The 20,007-nt window shown below is 46.7% G+C and overlaps 1 protein-coding gene across 1 annotated transcript in view; it reads left to right on the top strand.

Annotated features, from left to right (window-relative positions):
• The first annotated feature begins 2,681 nt into the window (after positions 1-2,681).
• SSR1 (signal sequence receptor subunit 1) overlaps positions 2,682-20,007 on the top strand; it is a 112,593-nt gene continuing 95,267 nt past the window's right edge. The window contains exon 1 of the mRNA XM_069217298.1: positions 2,682-2,863. Within this exon, the coding sequence (XP_069073399.1) occupies positions 2,800-2,863 (64 nt within the window). The 5' untranslated portion in view covers positions 2,682-2,799. The remainder of the gene's footprint in view (positions 2,864-20,007) is intronic.

The raw sequence follows: 20,007 nt of genomic DNA on the forward strand, positions 1-20,007 counted from the left end.
AACTTGAGAGTGGTGTGGTAATGCCCACTGTGTGATGATCCGATACCCTGAAGGACCTTTCTGTTAAATCTTCACTTTGTCAGTCTTCCTTTTCCTTTCTCTCTCTCTTTCTCTCTCCCTCTCTCGCTCCCTTTTGGTTCTTTGGTCTTTGTTTCTTTCTTTCTTTAATTAAAGCCTTGGAGGGTTGTAGAGAGCCACTCGGGCTCTCCTATACTTTGTTGCCCAGCAAGGGCGCGAAAGCGGGCCATAGCCCGAGGTATTAAATAAAGTTGGGACTGCTGACTCGGCAGTTCCCTAGTAACCCTCAAAGGGCCTTATTTATACTTTTTGGTGCAAAACTGCACTAAGGCAGTTTTGCCCCAAAAAGTTTTGCACCGGCTTGCACCATTTTTTAGCACCAGCTGGGCACCATATTTATGGAATGGTGCAAGCCGGTGCAAAGGGTAGGCTAGCTTAAAAAAAAAATTACATTAGGCAGTTTTGAGTCAAAATAAATGATTCTGAGCAGATTAGCATCATTTTTTGACGCTAAGGGGCGTATTTATACTCTGTTTGCAATGAATTAGCGTCATTTTTTTTTAACTCTAATTCAGTGCAAAACTAACTCCATATTTATACTTTGGTGCTAGACCCGTCTAGCACCAAATTTATGGAGTTAAAGTCATTTTTTGGAAGTGGAAACCTACCTTGCCTTAATGAGATGCAAGGTAGGCGTTCCCGTGCAAAAAAATGACTCTATGGCCTTAACACCATATTTATACTCCCATGTAAAAATGGTGCAAAGGAGGGAGGAAGGGTCAAAAAATGGGGCAAAGCTTGCTTTGCCCCATTTTTTAAGACCTGGGTCAGGGCAGGTCTTAGAGGACCTGTGGCCCTATTTCCATGGTGGAACACCATGGAATAAGCCCAGAGGTGCCCTCCCTAGGCCCTAGGGGCACCCCCACCCACACTAGAGGGACTGCGAGGATGGGGGACCCCATCCCAGGTAAGTACAGGTAAGTGCATTTTATTTTTGAAAGTGCCATAGGGGGCCCTGAAATGGGCCCCCATATATGGCACCGGGTGCAATGGCCATGCCCAGGGGACCCCTGTCCTCTGTGCTGGCCACTGGGGTGGTGGGCATGACTCCTGCCTTTCCTAAGGCAGGAGTCATGTGGCATGGTAGGTTTAGCACCATAAAATGACGCTAATCTGGTTAGAGTCATTTATTTTTACTCTAACCTGCCTAAAGCCATTTTTTGGTGCTAAACCCTCTTCTTCTATACTGCCAGCCCCACCCGACTAAAGTCATTTTTTAAAACTCTAGCCTACCCTTTGCACCGGCTTGCACCATTCCATAAATATGGTGCCCGGCTGGTGCACAGAAATGGTGCAAGCCGGTGCTCAACTTTTTGGTGCAAAACTGAGTTAGTGCAGTTTTGCAGCAAAAAGTATAAATAAGGGCCAATATTTTGTAAGTTTGCGCCACTTTTGTGTCATAAAATGACGTTAATGCAGTGCAAAAAAAGTTTAAATAAGGGCCTTGGTGCTAGATGGGTCTAGCACCAAAGTATAAATATGGAGTTAGTTTTGCACCGAATTAGAGTTAAAAAAAATGACACTAATTCGGTGCAAACAGAGTATAAATACGCCGCAGAGTATAAATATGCCCCTAAATATGGTGTTAAGGCCATAGAGTCATTTTTTGCACGGGAACGCCTACCTTGAATCTCATTAAGGCAAAGTAGGACTCCACTTTCAAAAAATGACTTTAACTCCATAAATTTGGTGCTAGAGGGGTCTAGCACCAAAGTATAAATATGGAGTTAGTTTTGCACCGAATTAGAGTAAAAAAAAATGACACTAATTTGGTGCAAACAGAGTATAAATATGCCCCAAAGTGTCTGCGTGTTGTATTAAAGTGGCGAGAGGGCTCCGCGCCAACTTACAATGAGCTGCCGGCTGCTGCTCTGTGAAGTGCTGGGCTACTGTAGATACTCTGTGACAAAATTTCACGTTTGAACTGTGCTGGGCTTTTGGAATAGTAGGCTAGTAACCCCTCATTACAGGGGTTTTCAGCAGTTTCACGATCTATTTAGAGTTTCTCATTGCCAGAGCGTAATATCTGATGTTTGTATGTGTCCACGCACTTAATTGCGTGAGTTTATGCGCAAGAAAGTATCACTCGAATTGACTTACATTTGGTCGTTGAATGTCACTCATGAGTACACAGAAACCATGGAAATGTCACACATAGGCAAGCCCAAAACTTGACTGGTGCGCAAGCGTTTGACAATAATAGGAAGTGGCACTTTTTTAGCCAATGTATTACACTTCTTCGAGTAACCGGCAAATCGCCCCTGCATTACGTCTAAATCAACGAAGAGTGGTAAAAGTTGCAATCAGTCAAGCTGGTCACCCTCCTGCCAAATAAACCGGTCTTGGCTTTGAAGGGGGGGCCCCACCAAACAACAGGCAGCTCAAACACAATCACTCTAATATGGCGGGCACAATGATGTACTACAATGTAGCACTAATCGTACCGCCCCTGTGACTACGTCACTCAGAGAGCGTTGTTTTCTTAGTCCTCCTTCTATTCCAGCACCAGCCCTGAAGGGTGATCTGGCAGTTCACTGCTGTCTCTATGGTTTCCGAGAGCCACGTCCGTCTGAGCTGGGGTGGGGGCGGGTCGTCGCGCTTGTTATACGTAGGCACAAGGGCCAGAGCCAAACCTTTTCGCGAACTGCCCTCCTTTCGAGCAGGAGGGCGCAGTACAAGTACCTTGAAGTTAATCCTGAACCCTGGTAGCCCGTCGCAGCCATGAGGACCTTGCATAAAATGCTCCTGCTTTTGCTGCTGGCCTTCCCTGTCTCCGTGGTGAAAGGTAAGTGCAGCATCTGCGCGCTGTAGGGAGGTGGTGGGTGTCTTTGTAGATGGTGGAGTTTTGTAATCTCGGCTTGTCGCGAAGGTTTTGACCAACGACTTCCATTGGAACTTTCATTTAAAGCTAAATCTCCTTTCCCGGCATAATATGTTTGTTCTTTCAAGAAGAACCAGCGTCACTCCAGGAACTCGGTGGCTTTCTTTAAGAGACATCTAGTGGGAATTTGGTGTTGCTTTCTTATATTTTACTTGCATTTATTGCTTCGCCTGTATTGGAATGAGATATTTTGAAGGACCATCTCACTGAAATCAGCGGTGAACCATGTTTTTTGCAGACGTGGGAAGGGTTACAACCAGGACCATTCCGTTTGAACCAGTTGTCACCTTGTGTCTGTTTGTCAGGATGAATGTCTACAGAAATTGAAAGAGAAAAATGACAACACCTTAAATTACGGTTGTTTAATGATTTGCTTATTATCTGATGTCTGCACTAAGTTGACTCTCGAGGTCTGTCTTCTGCCTGTGGGCCCCTCCCCCGAGCTCGGGGCTGACGTGTCCATCCATTCATTCTCTGCACGCGCCGCATATGTGTTGTGATTGCACCGTACACATACCCAATGGAGGGGCGGGCACTAAGGGCAAATGATAGGCGTTATTTATCCTGCATTTTAAAAGCAAAATCGTGGATGCGTTAAGGACAAGACTCAATGTTTCTTTTGTAAGACTTTGGTTCAACTTTGATTTCTTGGAGATCTGGTGTGCTCCTGTACATGACTGCTGCGCGCACTTATAATGTGTACCTATAGTATACTTGTACGTTGTCAAGAGTTCACACTTATACCTCGCGCGTGTCTGGATAGTGGAACTGCTAGGTAACTTACCAATAGGAAGTGTATGCATGTTTAAACTCCTCTTCTGTTGTAGGGAGTCACTCCTAATCACTCTGGTGATAAACCAAAAGTTTCATCGGGTTTGAATTGAACGAGCTGTTGTATTTTAGGTCTGTGTAACACTTACTACCCCCGACAAGGTACTGAAGTACTTTTCAAAACACTGAGATTGCATGTACAGCTCCGTTTTCACGAAGAGCCTTAAACTCTAGTGCCAACATCTGCTGGTTACTCCTGTAATCAGCTACTCTGCCACCCAGATCACAGCCATTCTCTGTTTTTAGGATCGCCAGTATTAATTATTAATTGCTTGTAGAATGTGGTTGCAGGCCTTGCCTAGCAGAAGTTTTGCTCCCGAAGCACTTGGAAAAACGGATCTGGTTTCCCTTTAGCCGGGGGATTACATTCAAATCCCTCTGCCTGGTCTTCAAAGCCCATTGATATCGAAGGCCCACCTACCTTCGCCATTGTGAGTGAGTCACTCTCTCGGAGATCTTCTTCTGCTGATCTTGTGATGGTCTCAAAGTATCAAGACCAGATCGGGGGGGGGGGGGGGGCGGCATCTTTGTCTGTACCTCCAAACTGGGGAATTCGTTTCCAGCCTATCTTCTTTCACTGATATTATGCCTTCCTATAAAACACTAAAATCTTAGCTATTTGTCTGGTGTCCACTAAACGTTTCTTTTTTTTTCTTCAGCACCAGGGTGCCTTCTAGGTAATCAGGTGCTTACTAAAACCACACAATATATACACATCCTCGGTGAAGATAGCTTCCTAAATCCCATTCAAACAAATTGGTGATGCTTTCTGCTCTCAGGATAAAGGAATTCACAATGCTTGACCATGCTTTAAATTCCCCTTTCTCAGTGAATAGGTTGTCAGTAGCCAATATTTGAAGGTTATAACAGTTACTCACATGAGGCTGGCACCAACAGGCAGTATATTTAATAGCTTTAAGCATCTATCACTAGAATAATAAACGTGCTTGGACAGCTGTGCTATGCACTACTATGTTGTGTCTTTCATATGCATTGGGTTGAAAGAGGTGAAACAAACAGCATATGTACATAAGTGTTACATTGAAACATGCAGAAAGGTGGTTGGGTTGGGTCCATTCCTATACTGTCTGCAAGGATTTAAGCACAGAAAGGCTTGGGTGGGGGGGGGATTAGTTAAGTATTGGTTTGCATTCCTAATTGTCTCTGTGATTAAAGGGAATGGAGGACATGCAGTATAGAATATGAAATATACCGTTGTTTAGTTGGCAGTAGTTTTGTTGTAGAATACAGTTAAACATATTTGGGGTCATTCCTGTACAAGTGGGGTCAGTGAGTTTTGAGACAAGAGCTCAGTAAAATTTACTTTGGAAGGGCCATCAGCTATAGGGCACTCTTCAAAATGCAACCTGTTAGTCTCTTTGTTTATCTGGACAGGCACATCTTAAGGTTATTGGTGGCCCCAGGCCAAAACATAAATTGTGGGCCCCTGCTCAGAGCAACTCTAAATTTATTCCACTTTAAGCTCATTTATGCCCTCAACGACTTTGGTATCATTGGCAATCGTCGTCTTTGGCCAGCCTATAACTGGGCACAATATTAGAGCAAACTATTTCTCTCTGGCTGGCCAGCACCGGAGCATCAGTTTGAACCTGCCCTTTGCATGTGGTGCTGTGGATTGTTGTCTCATTTTTGGGGCTTTGCATACAGAGGGTATTATGTATGTTTACTTCACTCCAGTTCAGGCTACGTGAGGAACAGGGACTCTGTGTGAGGTAGCTCTAGGCTGTGATCACACCTACCTTGCAGTGGCTTCATCTGGAAGGATGCAATCATGTAGGGAACATAATGCAGCACTTCACATGGTTTACCTGGCACCAAAAGCAGAAAGATCAGCGGTCCGGCCACGGCCTGTACCCACAATATGTTGCCACATTGGAGGTAGTCTGTCGGAAGCATTCCGGTACACTTACCTTGTGGGTGCTTTTGTTTTACTGCACTGCCTATGCTTTGAGCAACGTGTACTCAGTCAGAAAGCAGCAAGCTGTGATTGCACTACCTGGCAGGAGCCCCAAGAGGGTGACGTAATCACAGAGGAACCACATCATGCCAATCCTTACTACACCATGTGTCACATGCTGAATAAAGACAAAGGCCAGGACAGCAAGGCTGAGCCTATACACTTTAAAAGGTTCGCATGCTTGCTGAATCGAACCAGAATAAAATATATATATATATTTTTTGTATTTGTGGGGGGTTTTTGTGTCTACCCTGGACAGAGGCTGGACTGGTCAGACAGCCTAGTCTGGCTCAAAAAAAAAAAATGAAACTAAGTAAACAAACTGGTCATTTTTTTTTTTTTTTTACCTCTAGGCTGCTTTTCTGAAAGGTTAATGAGGAGTCCCCTTTAAAAGTGGGGGGCCGTGGTCTAGAGCCCACTTTGCCAATTCCTCAAAACGTCTCTGAATTTGGAACACTAATTTTTAGGTCACAAATATGTGATCCTTCAGGTTTGTTTGTGTTACTAAGTCCCCACTTCGTTTTGACAGTGACATTGATTTTCTGTTCTGTCCACAAATTTTAATACGTGGAAGAGCTGTGTTTTCAGTATCCTTCTAAACCCCGGGAGACGTATGTTAGCCTGTGTCTTTGCTGTAGTAATTTAGTTTAGCAGCTTTGACGGCAATGTATATACTACCACTGACCATTTTCTTATATGGTGAAACAATTACGTATGGAGTTAGCCATTTTGAGTGCTTCACTTGCATCACTAGGGGGTGTGCTTTTTCTGATCATCCAGCTAGAACAGAAAATTGTTATTGCTGTTTGCCTTTAACTCTAACATTAAACTTTAAGATAACTTCATGAAACGTGGGTGGAGGAGGCTTTCACATATGGTGCTGTTTCTCACATCCCGAGAGGAAGCCTTGACTCTCCTACCCCTGTAGTACTGTCGAACAGCAACTCCTATGACGTTTGTTTTATTTATGAAATGCAAATTCAAAATAATTGGGCACAGATTGGAATTACTCAATTAAGCAAAGGCTGGTTTCAAATGTTCTCCCCGTTTTAAGTAATCAGTGTATTCTCCCGGGGGGAGGTGAGGGTGAGTTGCCTGCAAAGAGAACTTCCAATTCACTGTAATGTGCTATCCTTCAAACAGGAGTGAGCTTGCTCACGATCTTTCAGAAAACTCAACACCTATACAGCCAAGAAGTCTAAATTAATTCAGTGGTACTTTAGTGCTACATAATAATGCAGACCATAGTCTTGCTGAAGAGCTGAAAGCCATATCTTCAATGCAACACTTTATTAAAATATTTACTGGGAGCAAAGCGGCATAACACCTATCCTTCAAGGGACTGTGATTATTGGTTTCAGTTCTGCACTTCCTGTTTCGTCAGCCAGGCTCCCTCGTGGAGACGGGGCAGAATTATTCTCCAGCGGTAGATCAGATTTTGCTTTTATAGACCCTGCAATGTGGCATCGAATGGAATAGTTAGCTGACTTTGACTGTACCTAGATTAAATTATTTATCAGCACTACAATATCACTCCCACTGCAGAAAGTAGAATCTGCTTTTAAGGCCTGCGAAATGAGTTGTTGCTTTAATGCAAATATCATTTTCACTTGTAAAGCTGTACACCACACACTGAAAATGTTGTCTGTAGACATTTGAATAAAGGTATGGTGCAGTATTAGTGGTCCTGTAATGCCCCACATTTAAATCACTTAGTCAGACGACCCTTTCCCTTTTTTAGCCCACCTCCGACGGTTCAACGGATGATACAAATTGTGTGCCAATTTTAAGGTTGATTTATGTGGAGCAAAGGGGAAGGCAGTACTGACAAAGAAATGGGATTTAAAAAAAAATAGGGTTGAGTGGGAAATCGGAATAATCACATGTAGGAGTTGGCTTGCACGTTGAATTCTCAGGCTATTTGGAAAATAGAAGGATTTAAGTTATATTTTCATTTACTGTTTGCACAAAATAGTTCGTGTGACATATCTTTATACAATCGGTCTGCACTGGTGGGATGCAAACTTTTTGACCACCAAATCAGAAAGGGTTCATTTTGTTAAAACATAGAAGCGATTTGTCAAATTGGGACATATTTGTGACCAGGCCTGAACTTTTTATCGCACTTTTCGGTCGTCCTTTCTCAGTTAAATTTTAGGCCCATTTTCAAGCACCTGGTTCAGATGTGAAGTACAAGTTTTCAGCTAACATGTGTTTCACTTTTGCCTAATAAGACCAGCAGTTTTTCCAAAGCTGTTTATTTGTATCAAAGTACGATAATAGTTCTGGGTGTAGAAAAGGAAGTGGTAATGGGGAATACAAATGCAAGAGGAACATAGCAACTTTTTTTTTTTTTATACAAAAGAACAGAGAATAGGATAACTATTCTGTTTACTACTTTCAGCATGACAAGCGTTCATCACCAGCAGGCCCGACTACAGCAGTACCCCCCCCTCCCCCTTTTCCATTTTTTTAGTTTTTACTTTTTTAAACTCCGGAGTCTCTGAACAACTCGTACACAGACCAGACCCCCCCCCCCCCCTCCTCCTCATCTTCCTCCTCCTCCTCGGTCGCTTATTCTCCAATATCGCACGCAAGACATGGAACAACCTCACTTAACTTATCAGAGCCTCCTCCTTCTCTCCCCCCTTCCCCCCCCTCGAAAGCAAAACGGGAGGTCGCTCATTCTCCGATATCGCACGCAAGGCATAGAACAACCTCACTTAACTTATCAGAGCCTCCTCCTCCTCACTTCTTGAGTTCCACAAGATGCTGAAGACCTAGCTCTACATATAAGCACCTCGGAACCACACACCTTGCCCAAGCACCTGGATACCCTGTTGAATGATTAGTGCGCTATGCAAATCAACACAAGCAGATAACAATTGCTTGTTATGTTATTTGTTCTCACCTGTTTAATACTATTGTGCTTGGTGAGTTTAAAGGGAGGCTAAGTAACTCTAAAGGCATCAAACACACAAAAGGTGATGGGAGGAATGCTTGAATATACTTTAGCTATGCAGCCATCTTTGAATAGGAATAAACTATTTAAAGAATGATGTTTGCAGTGCATGCATAAGATGCAGAACACTACAAGCGGTAATGAGGGTTCGGTAGAAGTGTTTGGACAGCTGCAGGGCAGGCTCCTTGTAAAACGAAAAAATGCAAAGAAATGTTGGCCAAGCAGTCCATGGTGCAGAATCATTCGTTTTTTAAACTGTAGTGCAGTGTTTTCCAACCTTTTGACTCCCGAGGACCCCCACTGAATCACTACTGGAAACCGGGGACCCCCAAGAAATTTGTACGATTTACATTTCAAACATTAAAACAGTAATTCACAAACAAGTACACGCCAAACAAATACTCAAATTAGTAAAGATATTATTTTATATTGGAAAACTTTAATGGGAAGGCTGGTGCTGCATCTCGGCGACTAACTTTTCAATGTTTGGTTTTATTTAGGAAAGCTGAATCCCCAAGTAAGATTCTACATTTCCCAAGTGTAGGAAGTTGGCTCTGTATGTGCTATTTCAAAGTAAGGAATAGCATGCACAGAGTCCAAGGGTTCCCCTTAGAGGTAAAATAGTGGTAAAACTAGATAATACTAATGCTCTATTTTGTGGTAGTGTGGTCGAGCAGTAGGCTTATCCAAGGAGTAGTGTTAAGCATTTGTTGTACATACACATAGACAATAAATGAGGTACACACACTCAGAGACAAATCCAGCCAATAGGTTTTTATATAGAAAAATATCTTTTCTTAGTTTATTTTAAGAACCACAGGTTCAAAGTCTACATGTAATATCTCATTCGAAAGGTATTGCAGGTAAGTACTTTAGGAACTTCAAATCATCAAAATTGCATGTATACTTTTCAAGTTATTCACAAATAGCTGTTTTAAAAGTGGACACTTAGTGCAATTTTCACAGTTCCTAGGGGAGGTAAGTATTTGTTAGGTTAACCAGGTAAGTAAGACACTTACAGGGCTTAGTTCTTGGTCCAAGGTAGCCCACCGTTGGGGGTTCAGAGCAACCCCAAAGTCACCACACCAGCAGCTCAGGGCCGGTCAGGTGCAGAGTTCAAAGTGGTGCCCAAAACACATAGGCTAGAATGGAGAGAAGGGGGTGCCCCGGTTCCGGTCTGCTTGCAGGTAAGTACCCGCGTCTTCGGAGGGCAGACCAGGGGGGTTTTGTAGGGCACCGGGGGGGACACAAGTCCACACAGAAATTTCACCCTCAGCAGCGCGGGGGCGGCCGGGTGCAGTGCAGGAACAGGCGTCGGGTTCGCAATGTTAGTCTATGAGAGATCTCGGGATCTCTTCAGCGCTGCAGGCAGGCAAGGGGGGGGTTCCTCTGGGAAACCTCCACTTGGGCAAGGGAGAGGGACTCCTGGGGGTCACTTCTCCAGTGAAAGTCCGGTCCTTCAGGTCCTGGGGGCTGCGGGTGCAGGGTCTCTCCCAGGCGTCGGGACTTTAGGTTCAAAGAGTCGCGGTCAGGGGAAGCCTCGGGATTCCCTCTGCAGGCGGCGCTGTGGGGGCTCAGGGGGGACAGGTTTTGGTACTCACAGTATCAGAGTAGTCCTGGGGTCCCTCCTGAGGTGTTGGATCGCCACCAGCCGAGTCGGGGTCGCCGGGTGCAGTGTTGCAAGTCTCACGCTTCTTGCGGGGAGCTTGCAGGGTTCTTTAAAGCTGCTGGAAACAAAGTTGCAGCTTTTCTTGGAGCAGGTCCGCTGTCCTCGGGAGTTTCTTGTCTTTTCGAAGCAGGGGCAGTCCTCAGAGGATGTCGAGGTCGCTGGTCCCTTCGGAAGGCGTCGCTGGAGCAGGATCTTTGGAAGGCAGGAGACAGGCCGGTGAGTTTCTGGAGCCAAGGCAGTTGTCGTCTTCTGGTCTTCCGCTGCAGGGGTTTTCAGCTGGGCAGTCCTTCTTCTTGTAGTTGCAGGAATCTAATTTTCTAGGGTTCAGGGTAGCCCTTAAATACTAAATTTAAGGGCGTGTTTAGGTCTGGGGGGTTAGTAGCCAATGGCTACTAGCCCTGAGGGTGGGTACACCCTCTTTGTGCCTCCTCCCAAGGGGAGGGGGTCACAATCCTAACCCTATTGGGGGAATCCTCCATCTGCAAGATGGAGGATCTCTAAAAGTCAGAGTCACCTCAGCTCAGGACACCTTAGGGGCTGTCCTGACTGGCCAGTGACTCCTCCTTGTTTTTCTCATTATTTTCTCCGGCCTTGCCGCCAAAAGTGGGGCCTGGCCGGAGGGGGCGGGCAACTCCACTAGCTGGAGTGTCCTGCTGGGTTGGCACAAAGGAGGTGAGCCTTTGAGGCTCACCGCCAGGTGTGACAATTCCTGCCTGGGGGAGGTGTTAGCATCTCCACCCAGTGCAGGCTTTGTTACTGGCCTCAGAGTGACAAAGGCACTCTCCCCATGGGGCCAGCAACATGTCTCGGTTTGTGGCAGGCTGCTAAAACTAGTCAGCCTACACAGATAGTCGGTTAAGTTTCAGGGGGCACCTCTAAGGTGCCCTCTGGGGTGTATTTTACAATAAAATGTACACTGGCATCAGTGTGCATTTATTGTGCTGAGAAGTTTGATACCAAACTTCCCAGTTTTCAGTGTAGCCATTATGGTGCTGTGGAGTTCGTGCTTGACAAACTCCCAGACCATATACTCTTATGGCTACCCTGCACTTACAATGTCTAAGGTTTTGTTTAGACACTGTAGGGGTACCATGCTCATGCACTGGTACCCTCACCTATGGTATAGTGCACCCTGCCTTAGGGCTGTAAGGCCTGCTAGAGGGGTGTCTTACCTATACTGCATAGGCAGTGAGAGGCTGGCATGGCACCCTGAGGGGAGTGCCATGTCGACTTACTCGTTTTGTCCTCACTAGCACACACAAGCTGGCAAGCAGTGTGTCTGTGCTGAGTGAGAGGTCTCCAGGGTGGCATAAGACATGCTGCAGCCCTTAGAGACCTTCCTTGGCATCAGGGCCCTTGGTACTAGCAGTACCAGTTACAAGGGACTTATCTGGATGCCAGGGTCGGCCAATTGTGGATACAAAAGTACAGGTTAGGGAAAGAACACTGGTGCTGGGGCCTGGTTAGCAGGCCTCAGCACACTTTCAATTGTAAACAAAGCATCAGCAAAGGCAAAAAGTCAGGGGGCAACCATGCCAAGGAGGCATTTCCTTACACAACCCCCCCCCCCCAAACGAAAGAGGATGAGACTAACCTTTCCCAAGAGAGTCTTCATTTTCTAAGTGGAAGAACCTGGAAAGGCCATCTGCGTTGGCATGGGCAGTCCCAGGTCTGTGTTCCACTATAAAGTCCATTCCCTGTAGGGAGATGGACCACCTCAACAGTTTAGGATTTTCACCTTTCATTTGCATCAGCCACTTGAGAGGTCTGTGGTCAGTTTGAACTAGGAAGTGAGTCCCAAAGAGGTATGGTCTCAGCTTCTTCAGGGACCAAACCACAGCAAAGGCCTCCCTCTCAATGGCACTCCAACGCTGCTCCCTGGGGAGTAACCTCCTGCTAATGAAAGCAACAGGCTGGTCAAGGCCATCATCATTTGTTTGGGACAAAACTGCCCCTATCCCATGTTCAGAGGCATCAGTCTGCACAATGAACTGCTTAGAATAATCTGGAGCTTTTAGAACTGGTGCTGAGCACATTGCCTGTTTCAGGGTGTCAAAGGCCTGTTGGCATTCTACAGTCCAGTTCACTTTCTTGGGCATTTTCTTGGAGGTGAGTTCAGTGAGGGCTGTCACAATGGATCCATATCCCTTCACAAACCTCCTGTAATACCCAGTCAAGCCAAGGAATGCCCTGACTTGAGTCTGGGTTTTTGGAGCTACCCAGTCCAGAATAGTCTGGATCTTGGGTTGGAGTGGCTGAACTTGGCCTCCACCTACAAGGTGTCCCAAGTAAACCACAGTTCCCTGCCCTATCTGGCATTTGGATGCCTTGATAGAGAGGCCTGCAGATTGCAGAGCCTTCAAAACCTTCTTCAGGTGGACCAGGTGATCCTGCCAGGTGGAGCTAAAGACAGCAATATCATCAAGATAAGCTGTGCTAAAGGACTCCAAGCCAGCAAGGACTTGATTCACCAACCTTTGGAAGGTGGCAGGGGCATTCTTTAAACCAAAGGGCATAACAGTAAACTGATAATGCCCATCAGGTGTGGAGAATGCTGTTTTCTCTTTTGCTCCAGGTGCCATTTTTATTTGCCAGTACCCTGCTGTCAAGTCAAAGGTACTTAAGAATTTGGCAGCACCTAATTTGTCTATGAGCTCATCAGCTCTTGGAATTGGATGAGCATCTGTCTTGGTGACAGAATTGAGCCCTCTGTAGTCCACACAAAACCTCATCTCTTTCTTTCCATCTTTGGTGTGAGGTTTGGGGACTAAGACCACTGGGCTAGCCCAGGGGCTGTCAGAGCGCTCAATTACTCCCAATTCCAGCATCTTGTGGACTTCCACCTTGATGCTTTCCTTAACATGGTCAGATTGTCTAAAGATTTTGTTCTTGACAGGCATGCTGTCTCCTGTGTCCACATCATGGGTACACAGGTGTGTCTGACCAGGGGTTAAGGAGAAGAGTTCAGGAAACTGTTGTAGGACTCTCCTACAATCAGCCTGCTGTTGGCCAGAGAGGGTGTCTGAGTAGATCACTCCATCTACTGTGCCATCTTTTGGGTCTGATGACAGAAGATCAGGGAGAGGTTCACTCTCTGCCTCCTGATCCTCATCTGTTACCATCAACAGATTGACATCAGCCCTGTCGTGGAAGAGTTTAAGGTGGTTTACATGGATCACCCTCTTGGGGCTCCTGCTTGTGCCCAGGTCCACCAGGTAGGTGACCTGACTCTTCCTTTCTAGTACTGGGTAAGGGCCACTCCATTTGTCCTGGAGTGCCCTGGGAGCCACAGGCTCCAGAACCCAGACTTTCTGCCCTGGTTGGAACTCAACCAGTGCAGCCTTTTGGTCATACCAAAACTTCTGGAGCTGTTGGCTGGCCTCAAGGTTTTTGGTTGCCTTTTCCATGTACTCTGCCATTCTAGAGCGAAGGCCAAGTACATAGTCCACTATGTCCTGTTTAGGCTCATGGAGAGGTCTCTCCCAGCCTTCTTTAACAAGGGCAAGTGGTCCCCTTACAGGATGACCAAACAGAAGTTCAAAGGGTGAGAATCCTACTCCCTTCTGTGGCACCTCTCTGTAAGCGAAAAGCAGACATGGCAAGAGGACATCCCATCTCCTTTTGAGTTTTTCTGGGAGCCCCATGATCATGCCTTTTAATGTCTTGTTGAATCTCTCAACTAAGCCATTAGTTTGTGGATGGTATGGTGTAGTGAATTTATAAGTCACCCCACACTCATTCCACATGTGCTTTAGGTATGCTGACATGAAGTTGGTACCTCTGTCAGACACCACCTCCTTAGGGAAACCCACTCTGGTAAAGATGCCAATGAGGGCCTTGGCTACTGCAGGGGCAGTAGTCGACCTAAGGGGAATAGCTTCAGGATACCTGGTAGCATGATCCACTACTACCAGGATATACATATTTCCTGAGGCTGTGGGAGGTTCTAGTGGACCAACTATGTCCACACCCACTCTTTCAAAGGGCACCCCCACCACTGGAAGTGGAATGAGGGGGGCCTTTGGATGCCCACCTGTCTTACCACTGGCTTGACAGGTGGGGCAGGAGAGGCAAAACTCCTTAACCATGTTGGACATATTGGGCCAGTAGAAGTGGTTGACTAACCTCTCCCACGTCTTGGTTTGTCCCAAATGTCCAGCAAGGGGAATGTCATGGGCCAATGTTAGGATGAACTCTCTGAACAGCTGAGGCACTACCACTCTCCTAGTGGCACCAGGTTTGGGGTCTCTGGCCTCAGTGTACAGGAGTCCATCTTCCCAATAGACCCTATGCGTTCCAGTTTTCTTGCCTTTGGACTCTTCAGCAGCTTGCTGCCTAAGGCCTTCAAGAGAGGGACAGGTTTCTTGTCCCTTACACAGCTCCTCCCTTGAGGGTCCCCCTGGGCCTAAGAGCTCAACCTGATAAGGTTCAAGCTCCAACGGCTCAGTTCCCTCAGAGGGCAGAACTTCTTCCTGAGAAGAGAGGTTCCCTTTCTTTTGCTGTGTTGCAGTTGGTTTCCCAACTGACTTTCCTTTCCTCCTGGTAGGCTGGGACATTCTTCCAGACTCCAGCTCTACTTGTTCACCCTGTGCCTTGCACTGTGCTCTGGTTTTCACACACACCAGTTCAGGGATACCCAGCATTGCTGCATGGGTTTTTAGTTCTACCTCAGCCCATGCTGAGGACTCCAGGTCATTTCCAAGCAGACAGTCCACTGGGATATTTGAGGAGACCACCACCTGTTTCAGGCCATTGACCCCTCCCCATTCTAAAGTAACCATTGCCATGGGATGTACTTTTCTCTGATTGTCAGCGTTGGTGACTGTGTAAGTTTTTCCAGTCAGGTATTGGCCAGGGGAAACCAGTTTCTCTGTCACCATGGTGACACTGGCACCTGTATCCCTCAGGCCCTCTATTCTAGTCCCATTAATTAGGAGTTGCTGTCTGTATTTTTGCATGTTAGGCGGCCAGACAGCTAGTGTGGCTAAATCCACCCCACCCTCAGAAACTAGAGTAGCTTCAGTGTGGACCCTGATTTGCTCTGGGCACACTGTTGATCCCACTTGGAGACTAGCCATACCAGTGTTACCTGGATGGGAGTTTGGAGTGGAACCTTTCTTGGGACAGGCCTTGTCTCCAGTTTGGTGTCCATGCTGTTTACAGCTATGACACCAGGCCTTTTTGGGATCAAAGTTTTTACCCTTGTACCCATTGTTTTGTGAAGAGGCTCTGGGCCCACCCTCCTGTGCAGGTTTTTGGGGGCCTGTAGAAGACTCTTTACTATTTTTAGTTTTGGTTGTCTCATCACCCTTCCCCTGGGGAGTCTTTGTGACCCCTTTCTTTTGGTCACCCCCTGTTGAAGTCTTGGACACCCTTGTCTTGACCCAATGGTCCGCCTTCTTTCCCAATTCTTGGGGAGAAATTGGTCCTAGGTCTACCAGATGCTGATGCAGTTTATCATTGAAACAATTACTTAACAGGTGTTCTTTCACAAATAAATTGTACAGCCCATCATAATTACTTACACCACTGCCTTGAATCCAACCATCTAGTGTTTTCACTGAGTAGTCTACAAAGTCAACCCAGGTCTGGCTCGAGGATTTTTGAGCCCCCCTGAATCTAATCCTATACTCCTCAGTGGAGAATCCAAAGCCCTCAATCAGGGTACCCTTCATGAGGTCATAAGATTCTGCATCTTGTCCAGAGAGTGTGAGGAGTCTATCCCTACACTTTCCTGTGAACATTTCCCAAAGGAGAGCACCCCAGTGAGATCTGTTCACTTTTCTGGTTACACAAGCCCTCTCAAAAGCTGTGAACCATTTGGTGATGTCATCACCATCTTCATATTTAGTTACAATCCCTTTAGGGATTTTCAACATGTCAGGAGAATCTCTGACCCTATTTATGTTGCTGCCACCATTGATGGGTCCTAGGCCCATCTCTTGTCTTTCCCTCTCTATGGCTAGGATCTGTCTTTCCAAAGCCAATCTTTTGGCCATCCTGGCTAACTGGATGTCCTCTTCACTGGGGCTATCCTCAGTGATTTCAGAGGTGTTGGTCTCTCCTGTGAGGGAACCAGCATCTCTGACTATTATTTTTGGAGTCAGGGTTTGAGGGACCCTGTTCTCCCTTGATAGGATTGGTAGGGGGGAATTGTCCTCCAAGTCACTATCCTCTTCCTCTGAGTTGCCACCCTCAGAGGGGTTGGCCTTTTCAAACTCTGCCAAAAGCTCCTGGAGCTGTATTTTGGTAGGTTTGGGGCCCATTGTTATTTTCTTTATCTTACAGAGTGGCCTTAGCTCCCTCATCTTAAGATGGAGGTAAGGTGTGGTGTCGAGTTCCACCACAGTCACATCTGTGCTAGACATTTTGCTTCTAAAAGTTGGAATACTTTTTAAGAATCTACAACTGGTTCTAGAATCTAATTCAAACTTTTAAACTCTAAAAGAAATGCTAAACAGGATCTAACACAAGGCCCTAGCAGGTCTTTTAAGAATTTAGCAAACTTTTCAAATTGCAAAAATCAATTTCTAATGACAATTTTGGAATTTGTCGTGTGATCAGGTATTGGCTGAGTAGTCCAGCAAATGCAAAGTCTTGTACCCCACCGCTGATCCACCAATGTAGGAAGTTGGCTCTGTATGTGCTATTTCAAAGTAAGGAATAGCATGCACAGAGTCCAAGGGTTCCCCTTAGAGGTAAAATAGTGGTAAAACTAGATAATACTAATGCTCTATTTTGTGGTAGTGTGGTCGAGCAGTAGGCTTATCCAAGGAGTAGTGTTAAGCATTTGTTGTACATACACATAGACAATAAATGAGGTACACACACTCAGAGACAAATCCAGCCAATAGGTTTTTATATAGAAAAATATCTTTTCTTAGTTTATTTTAAGAACCACAGGTTCAAAGTCTACATGTAATATCTCATTCGAAAGGTATTGCAGGTAAGTACTTTAGGAACTTCAAATCATCAAAATTGCATGTATACTTTTCAAGTTATTCACAAATAGCTGTTTTAAAAGTGGACACTTAGTGCAATTTTCACAGTTCCTAGGGGAGGTAAGTATTTGTTAGGTTAACCAGGTAAGTAAGACACTTACAGGGCTTAGTTCTTGGTCCAAGGTAGCCCACCGTTGGGGGTTCAGAGCAACCCCAAAGTCACCACACCAGCAGCTCAGGGCCGGTCAGGTGCAGAGTTCAAAGTGGTGCCCAAAACACATAGGCTAGAATGGAGAGAAGGGGGTGCCCCGGTTCCGGTCTGCTTGCAGGTAAGTACCCGCGTCTTCGGAGGGCAGACCAGGGGGGTTTTGTAGGGCACCGGGGGGGACACAAGTCCACACAGAAATTTCACCCTCAGCAGCGCGGGGGCGGCCGGGTGCAGTGCAGGAACAGGCGTCGGGTTCGCAATGTTAGTCTATGAGAGATCTCGGGATCTCTTCAGCGCTGCAGGCAGGCAAGGGGGGGGTTCCTCGGGGAAACCTCCACTTGGGCAAGGGAGAGGGACTCCTGGGGGTCACTTCTCCAGTGAAAGTCCGGTCCTTCAGGTCCTGGGGGCTGCGGGTGCAGGGTCTCTCCCAGGCGTCGGGACTTTAGGTTCAAAGAGTCGCGGTCAGGGGAAGCCTCGGGATTCCCTCTGCAGGCGGCGCTGTGGGGGCTCAGGGGGGACAGGTTTTGGTACTCACAGTATCAGAGTAGTCCTGGGGTCCCTCCTGAGGTGTTGGATCGCCACCAGCCGAGTCGGGGTCGCCGGGTGCAGTGTTGCAAGTCTCACGCTTCTTGCGGGGAGCTTGCAGGGTTCTTTAAAGCTGCTGGAAACAAAGTTGCAGCTTTTCTTGGAGCAGGTCCGCTGTCCTCGGGAGTTTCTTGTCTTTTCGAAGCAGGGGCAGTCCTCAGAGGATGTCGAGGTCGCTGGTCCCTTCGGAAGGCGTCGCTGGAGCAGGATCTTTGGAAGGCAGGAGACAGGCCGGTGAGTTTCTGGAGCCAAGGCAGTTGTCGTCTTCTGGTCTTCCGCTGCAGGGGTTTTCAGCTGGGCAGTCCTTCTTCTTGTAGTTGCAGGAATCTAATTTTCTAGGGTTCAGGGTAGCCCTTAAATACTAAATTTAAGGGCGTGTTTAGGTCTGGGGGGTTAGTAGCCAATGGCTACTAGCCCTGAGGGTGGGTACACCCTCTTTGTGCCTCCTCCCAAGGGGAGGGGGTCACAATCCTAACCCTATTGGGGGAATCCTCCATCTGCAAGATGGAGGATCTCTAAAAGTCAGAGTCACCTCAGCTCAGGACACCTTAGGGGCTGTCCTGACTGGCCAGTGACTCCTCCTTGTTTTTCTCATTATTTTCTCCGGCCTTGCCGCCAAAAGTGGGGCCTGGCCGGAGGGGGCGGGCAACTCCACTAGCTGGAGTGTCCTGCTGGGTTGGCACAAAGGAGGTGAGCCTTTGAGGCTCACCGCCAGGTGTGACAATTCCTGCCTGGGGGAGGTGTTAGCATCTCCACCCAGTGCAGGCTTTGTTACTGGCCTCAGAGTGACAAAGGCACTCTCCCCATGGGGCCAGCAACATGTCTCGGTTTGTGGCAGGCTGCTAAAACTAGTCAGCCTACACAGATAGTCGGTTAAGTTTCAGGGGGCACCTCTAAGGTGCCCTCTGGGGTGTATTTTACAATAAAATGTACACTGGCATCAGTGTGCATTTATTGTGCTGAGAAGTTTGATACCAAACTTCCCAGTTTTCAGTGTAGCCATTATGGTGCTGTGGAGTTCGTGCTTGACAAACTCCCAGACCATATACTCTTATGGCTACCCTGCACTTACAATGTCTAAGGTTTTGTTTAGACACTGTAGGGGTACCATGCTCATGCACTGGTACCCTCACCTATGGTATAGTGCACCCTGCCTTAGGGCTGTAAGGCCTGCTAGAGGGGTGTCTTACCTATACTGCATAGGCAGTGAGAGGCTGGCATGGCACCCTGAGGGGAGTGCCATGTCGACTTACTCGTTTTGTCCTCACTAGCACACACAAGCTGGCAAGCAGTGTGTCTGTGCTGAGTGAGAGGTCTCCAGGGTGGCATAAGACATGCTTCAGCCCTTAGAGACCTTCCTTGGCATCAGGGCCCTTGGTACTAGCAGTACCAGTTACAAGGGACTTATCTGGATGCCAGGGTCGGCCAATTGTGGATACAAAAGTACAGGTTAGGGAAAGAACACTGGTGCTGGGGCCTGGTTAGCAGGCCTCAGCACACTTTCAATTGTAAACATAGCATCAGCAAAGGCAAAAAGTCAGGGGGCAACCATGCCAAGGAGGCATTTCCTTACACCAAGCAATTTTTTTTTTTTTCTTTTTTTTTCTTTTTTTTAGATACATAAACTTTTTAATTTAATGTGTGGTGGGCAAAGGAAGTAAAACCATACAGTCCTCTCATCTCTCCATAGCCTCTCTGTCACATGTATTTAATTTATTTATAGCACCTCTCATACCAGTGAAGGGTGTCAAAACACTTTACAGGGGACTACAAGGTGTAGGATTCACCTCGTCCATACTGTTAGGCATTTTCTAATAGTGCTTGGTCTGGAAAAACACAAACTCAGGATTCAGAACATACCACAGTGGCTAGCC

The sequence above is a fragment of the Pleurodeles waltl genome, chromosome 2_1, assembly GCF_031143425.1.
Source record: "Pleurodeles waltl isolate 20211129_DDA chromosome 2_1, aPleWal1.hap1.20221129, whole genome shotgun sequence".
Classification (NCBI taxonomy): Eukaryota; Metazoa; Chordata; class Amphibia; order Caudata; family Salamandridae; genus Pleurodeles; species Pleurodeles waltl.